This window comes from Chaetura pelagica, unplaced genomic scaffold (genome assembly GCF_000747805.2).
Source record: "Chaetura pelagica isolate M959 unplaced genomic scaffold, ChaPel_1.0 scaffold316, whole genome shotgun sequence".
In the NCBI taxonomy this organism is placed as follows: Eukaryota; Metazoa; Chordata; class Aves; order Apodiformes; family Apodidae; genus Chaetura; species Chaetura pelagica.
In genome coordinates this window covers 1,330,600-1,337,828 of record NW_009953497.1, presented here as the reverse complement: position 1 = coordinate 1,337,828, position 7,229 = coordinate 1,330,600, and the positions used below count along the sequence as shown (strand labels likewise).

The following is a 7,229-nucleotide window of genomic DNA, read 5'->3' as shown; positions in this document are numbered from 1 at the left end:
CGAACAGGCTTTGCTCCCTCGGGGCTCGCAGTGCTGTCAGTTTAGCTCCAGTGGCCAGAAGTGAAGGGGTTTTGCCTTTTTTTTTAAGGGAGACACCGTAGATGGGCAGAGTGGGTAGAGTGCGAGGTTTGTGTGTCTGTTTCTGGGCAAGGTGTTGTGTTGTATGGGTTGTATTAGTACGGTTTGAACCCTTCATACTCCAGGGTAAATATTTCCCCCCCCACACACTCCCTATAACTAATGTAAAGACTAAATGTAAAGCTTCAAGCTGGGGAAAAAAAAGCGTGGCATCCTGTAGTTCTCAAGGCCATTTCGAAGTTACAAAATCTTCAGCGCACTGAGTGCTGATTTTGAGCCGTGATGAGGCAGTTGTAGCCTCCGGGCCTCATTGCTTTATGCTTTTAATTCATTTATTTTAAAGACCTCGTGGATCTTTGCGAGATCTGTAAGTTGTCTCATGGCATCCTACCAGATTACAGGTACAGAGGTTAGAGTTTGTGTGTTTCTCTTGTGTAAGAAATTACTGGGTATGCTACGATGGAAAGTTTGCTGGAGTGCAGTGCTGAGTTGACAGAAAACTTTCCCTTTGTTAAAAGGTTTAGATTTGTCAGTTTCTCAGGGATGTTTAAACGTAGTGGTTACTGAGCAAAGTAAAGGAAGTTACTGCTTGAGGTCACACTGAGGGGCAAGAAGATATTAATTTCTAATGTGCTGAGTCATTGTGGTGGCCTTTATGAATTTGGAGATTAAAAGGAAGTTCCTGGGAGAAATTAATTTTGGGTTTTTTTTCCATACAAAGAATACTCATTGGTGTGTTCAGAAGAGTTTGAGCTAGCTGCTCTTTTATGCATATGTCTTCTTGGAGTGGTTTTTTTAATATAGTTTTAGAAAACTTTAGAACCACTTTAGAAAAGTTGTTAGAAAACTCAGATTTCCAGCCAAGCCTCCCCCCACCCTGCTAGAGAACTTCTTTGTTAAATCAAGAGTAGCACAGGAGCAGGAGATACGTACTGTCTGTTGTTTTCTGTCCTTGGCCATGTTCACAGCACCTTTCAGTATAGTTGATTCTACACTGTTAAGGTGCTCTTTAGTATTTAATTCAGGTAATTACTGTAACATATTACACCCCTGTTTAATGAAGAGTACTGTTATTAATAAGTATCCCAGTGAACTTTCCTGTAATGTATTACTTCTTTCACTCTTCCTCTTTTTGTCTAACCCCATCATCTGGTGAAGTCCTTGTAATGGAGTTTGAGCTTGTTTTGAAACAGCTTTTCAGCTTCACAGTTCAATGAACTGTACTGTGATCTGCAGCCATTACAGTAGGTTGCTGTGAAAATTGGAACTGTAGAAGAGCAGAATTTCAGTTGTGTATGTGTTCCTCTGAACCAGCAACTGTTTAAATTCAAGATGGTTGATAAGTACAACAGAATTAATTTGCTATTAGCATTAATGCAGCATGTTGAATATCTCATTATCTTGTGGTGTTCATCAGCTTTGTAAGCAAGTCCTTATGTCTCAGTTTTCTCTGAACTGATTCTTTTTGTCTCCTGCATGGTAGGAAAAGACCGAATTATATTTGCAACCAAGGAGGACCATGAGACACCAAGCAGTGCTGAGCTGGTTGCAGATGACCCAGATGACCCTTACGAAGAACACGGTAGGTAGTAAGCAGAAGAAGGGAAGTAAGGAGTGACAGATCACTTATGTTGTATTCTAGTAATCTTAAAAAAAACAAGAACAGTAGAAAACAAATGTTATATAAAGTAGGAACAAATAATTAATTCATTTGTAAAGACTAAGAACAGTAGTTATTCAGTAGATGAGCACCCAAATTCTTAGCAGTTTTAACTCCCAAATCAGGAGCTCGCAAATGACACACTTGCCTTGTAGTGGTTTGGTTTCTTTCCTCCACGTTTTCAGGTGATCTTTCAAAGTGGCCTGTTCAAAAATGTTAGTTGATGGTTTGTAGCTTTGGTTAGAAGCCAGAAATACGCAGAAAAAGCTTTTCCTTCCTTTCTTCTATTAACAAAATTAGAGCTTAACCAGTGAAAATTATGTTATTTCTTCACTGTCTTAAATGATGAAGTGCAATTTTCAGGGGAGCTGAAGTGAGTTACATACCATTGTCATGGATGTGAGTTGCTCACCTGCCTGTGTGCAGCTGAAATTGCCTAATTTCATGAAATCCAGACTTATAATATTCAGATTACAGGGGGCATATTTGAAGTTATTTCTAATGAGTAAATGAAATAATCTGTCCTGTTACTAAGATTAAATAAAATTTGCCCTAAGTTAATAAATTGACATGAATATCTATCTGTGAATTTTTGTGAGATTTTTCTGATTGCCTTTATGTTTAGAGATTTTTTAGCATCTTCCCTTTGTATGAAGTGGTATCACTGCTTTCAGCTCAGCTGAGATTGAAGTAAATGCTTCACCCTTTTTCAAATTTTGTTTGAAAGTGAAAGTTATGCAAGTGGCTCCGTGGCCTTTAGAGGGCAGTGTTTAAGCACATTTTAGCAGCTGGAGCATGCAAATTGCTTTGTTAGCTGGGATGGTATGGTGTTTAATTTGAACCATTATCTCCTATATCATTAAAATAACTTTCATCATACATAGATTTGTGTTTAAGTTGCTTTCCATTTAGCTGCCAATCTTGGCTTCTTTACAACTGTCTGTAGTCGGTAGATAGATCTAAACGTTTTGCTTGCCAGCAGTGATGAGTCCTTTCAGTTTTGTAATGACCCAGATGAGAACAATGAGAGAACATACAAACTTCAGAGGGCACAGCTTTAGTGTCATGTGCAGTGATCAATGGGTGTGTTTTTTTTCTTTCTATAAGAACTTGTGCACACTGGCTATTTTGGTTCTGCCCTGGCTTTTTGAGTATATGACAGAGTTTGTGATTGAGGTTAATCTTAAAACCTTCAAACTAGGATGAAAAGAAAAAAGTTTTTTCTCCCTGCTCTCCCTCAAGCCTTTTTGCTGTCTTATTTCAGAAAAGTGATTAAGCTGCAGTTTAGTGTCTGTCAGGAATCCTTCTACATAGTATTTTCAGGTAGGTTGTTTTGCTGGATAAGGCCCAATGGCCAAACTGCCTGTTTGCTAGAACAAATCTATGCTTTGGGATTTGTCATAATCTTCATTGTGGGAATGATGTTTCAACCCCTGAAGATTTCAAATAGAAACACCTACAGGTAATAAAATCTGTGGAAGTTAACAGGATGGAAGATGGAACCTACAAATGATTAATGTAAAGTCGTTCATCCTTAGATGGAAAACAATGCCTGAGAAGGGCAATTTTTAAGAGTATTTACTCCTGTTACTATGTTATGTGGAACTGAAACACAATCAGTATTTAACTCCTGTCTCAGGCAAATTTAAAATCCATTATTGGTCTGTTAAGTGAGTAGTTAATAGTCTCTAGTGATCACATAGTGGACTTAAGTTCCCTATTCCTTTCCTGTGGCCTATGGCTTTCTGTTTCTTTGAAAAACTGGAGACTGTTTGCAAAATGAAGCAAAGAAAGACACTTTTTTCTAGATATTGCATCTGAAGAACATACAACCCCTTGGAGATTTTAACATCTGCTGAACTGTTAGGTCACCCTGTGTGGTGTACAGCTAAACAAAGTGGCTTGCTGTTTAGCTAAGTAAATCCATGTATGCAGTGTATGGTGATGTTATGTGTGGTTGCTTAAAGTTCACCTGTCTTTCCCCTTATAGTTCATAGTCTTTGGTGATAATTAAATATCTTTTTAGTAAAAGGGGTCCATCTAGCAGCAGCATATGAATGCTTATTGATCCTATAACAAAGGATCTGTTTTTGACACTGGATTTTAAGAGGAAAGGGAAAGTTGCCTGTCTCAGATCTAGCGTAACAGAGAAAGAAACTACAAAGACTTGGAATGGGAACATAGAAAGCAATTCTCTTGGTATTTCTAGAGAGGAGGTTTTCTTCCTTCTGTCTCACTCCTCATACCTTTGTCCCAAATTATTCTTCTTCTGGTTGTATGTGTACCACAAGTACATAGTCTTGTGCCAGAAATTTGAGTAATAAACTAGCCAAATATAAGAGACACTTGCTTCTTGTTTAAATGCCATGTCTGTTGATTCCTCTTATGTGTATTTTATTGGATATGGAAAGGCCATGGTGAGGAGGAGAGGTGGTGTGTTGTTTTTTTTCCTAGGAATCCTGTATTGAGAGCATGTTAGATTACTTGCTTCCTAAACTATAGAAAAGGGAAGAAAACAGAGAAAGCCAGAAGCTGGTTATGCCAGGGACACCCTACAGTGGATATGTTTGTGTGATTCAAAATGAGAAACTGTTTAAATTCTGATAAAAACTTTGGGTTGGGTTTGTTTTGTTTTGATTTGGGTTTTGGGTTTGTTTTGGGGGGGTTTTTTGGGGGGGTTGTTGGTTTTTTTATTATTTTTCCTTAGCATGTGGTAAGTTACTGCCATGTTTTAAGGGTTCTCTGAAAACTTCTCACTTCAACAATCTTGGGCTACAGTCCATCAGATCAAAACACAGAAACAATTGACATATCACAGAATGTAGCTGCATCTAATGGGAGTGAAATTTGTGGGCAGGAAGACATATGGGCAAAATATTATGAATATGTTGAAGTGCAGAAGCTCTGGCTTTTGTGGTTTTTATTTAAAAGAAAATTGGAAGGGACTTTGTACACAAAGCTATATGCAGGCTTTTCTAATTTAGCTTCTGCTTTGAGTAGAAGACTTGGTTTCCAGCATTCATCTCTGTGGCATAATTAACTATAATGCCTCTTTTCATCTTTTCTGCTGTGCTATACACAGACCAGTCACATCTGGGAAAGAATAGATTTTTTTATTTATTTATTTTTAATATAGGTATGCCATAATCTGTATTGTTTTCTAATACAGCTGAAACTTATCTTTGAATGTTCTTGTAGGGACCATCTTCAAACTTAAGTTTGGTATTTTTTGATAATTCTTATTTTGCTTCAGATATTAACAGACATTAGTTTTTGAGAAGTCTACTTTATTCAGTAGATTACTGGGGGAAAACTTGTGCTCATTTTGCCTTGGGAGAAAATAAATGTGTATAGTATTTTTTATTTCTATCAATTATAAGGTTTTGGTAGGTGAAATGTTAATGATTCACTTCAAGCCAAAACATTGAAAGGAATGAAGCTGTGTGAAGTGGGAAGGCAGACGAACCAGAGTAGGTTCAAGCTAGCATTTCATATTACAGCATATCTCAGAGTTAGCTGTATGTGCCTTTTTAACAACTGTGACTGATGGAAACATTACAAATTCACTTGCACCAGTTTTGAAATAGTATTCCCACAGTAAAGCTTATTTCTGGTCTTACGTGTTACAGATGGAATAATTTAAATGGGAAAGATCTCTAGTTTTCATTGAGATCTTTGCTCCCATCAGTGAGAATAATTTCTTACTAGGCTTAGATGAAAAAGGCACTGGTGAGTGTTATGTATGAGAAGTCATTTTTGCATTACAGCTGTGATAGGAGACTTTGCTCAAAGTACTTATGAAGTTGCAGCTCAAAAAGTGTTTGTTGCTGTCCTGTTCCTTCTCTGTTTCTTCAGACTTGTTCCTGTCATCTTATTTTAGAGACATTATTGAAATGCTTTCCACAAAGGACAGATGAAGAAAAAAAAACGGTTCTTTTAAGAAAGAACTTGATGAATGATCAGATATACAGGACTTTTTTTGTGGCTGATGATGGCCCTTTCAATCCTGCTTCCGAGGTGTCTGTCATCTTGCATTGTGAATACTGGCAGATAAACTTGTCCTTGGAATATTTTTTGTATAACAAGGAAAAAACATTTATCAGAACAACTGTAGGACTTCATCACAGCAAGTACAAAGGCAAGGGTTGACATGAATAGAAGATGAGCCTCAAGTAGATGATCTTGATAATCTACTAGATTATCTACTAGACTATCTAGATTATCACCCACTGGATCCATGAGGTTCCAGCTGTGTTAGAAAGAAGTTTAAATACAATTAATTAAAATTAGTAATCCTGTCTATTGCAGACTTGCAATTCAGGGAGAGTGATGGATGAAATCTGTTTCCATTTTAATTGTGTGCTAAGCCAGCTGATACACTTACTCATTGAGTTGTGCATTCTGCAGTAAATATCAGCGAGAAAATGCCCTCTTCATCTGTTTTGTTTGGGGTTTTTTAAAGCCTGTTTTCTGTTCAAGTAACATCTGAAACTGATGGCATTTCAGTGATTGAATAGGTGCAAGTTAATGCTCATGTGGTAGACAAGAATGTATTGTTTGTGGGATAATTCTTACATTGATGTTAAAATTTGCATCCTTACAAGGCAGTTCTGGATCTAAAAGGAACAATTCAAGAGAATTATTTTGCAGGTAATTTTGGAGCTGTGGTGTTTTCAGGAACATTCCAGAACTCTTAATATATTTTTTCTTTTTGAAATATTAGAAAAACTACTGTTTAAAATGACCAGTTGATGTTAGTGAGAAGGAATATAAGACTTCAAAACTTAGCTTACAAAAGCAGGCCATGTTTCTTCTGCACTGTATGATCAACATCTTTCTGCTTTATGTCATCCTTGGCAATAGGGAAGCTGGCATCAGCCATCCATTTCCTTGTCCCAGGAGTTCTGCTTTTCCTCCAGGTAGCTAGAGATGCTCTTTATTATGCACTGTACTAGATATATCTTTTTATAGTACAGTTATTATTGCAATAGTTCATGAAACTTTCTTGCTGAATAAAGCATGATCGGTGAAAAAGGACAGGATTACTGGAGTTGACTCAATCATGCTAAGGAGACTTATTTTCCATAATGAAAAGGAAACTGATCAACACAGAGATTTGACTGGATCAGTGTAATTTTCTGCTGCATTGACTGACAGCACATCATTGATAAATTGCAAATCAGGGTAAAATCCTCCTTTCATTCCTTTTAATATAGCAATAAACATGATAGAAACATATTCATTGTATGGGCCTGTTGTCCAAGGAGTGGGAGTGAAACGTACATCTGGAACACTTACCTTTTCTTCTCTTTTGTTTGTTCAGGCCTGATATTGCCCAATGGAGATATCAATTGGAATTGCCCGTGTCTGGGTGGAATGGCTAGTGGTCCCTGTGGGGAACAGTTCAAGTCAGCTTTTTCTTGTTTCCACTATAGTACAGAAGAAATAAAGGGATCAGACTGTGTGGACCAATTCCGTGCCATGCAGGAAT

General features: G+C 37.3%; 2 protein-coding genes across 2 annotated transcripts in view; one reads left to right on the top strand and one right to left on the bottom strand.

Moving 5' to 3' along the window:
* The window catches only part of TMEM43 (transmembrane protein 43), a 14,499-nt gene extending 13,461 nt beyond the window's left edge, over positions 1-1,038 (bottom strand). The window contains exon 1 of the mRNA XM_009999308.1: positions 1,012-1,038. Coding sequence (XP_009997610.1) covers positions 1,012-1,038 — 27 coding nt within the window. The remainder of the gene's footprint in view (positions 1-1,011) is intronic.
* Positions 1,039-1,554: 516 nt separating this feature from the next.
* Positions 1,555-7,229, top strand: part of CHCHD4 (coiled-coil-helix-coiled-coil-helix domain containing 4) — a 5,882-nt gene continuing 207 nt past the window's right edge. Inside the window, exons 1-2 of the mRNA XM_009999306.1 lie at positions 1,555-1,660; positions 7,062-7,222. Of these exons, the coding sequence (XP_009997608.1) occupies positions 1,555-1,660; positions 7,062-7,222 (267 nt within the window). The remainder of the gene's footprint in view (positions 1,661-7,061; positions 7,223-7,229) is intronic.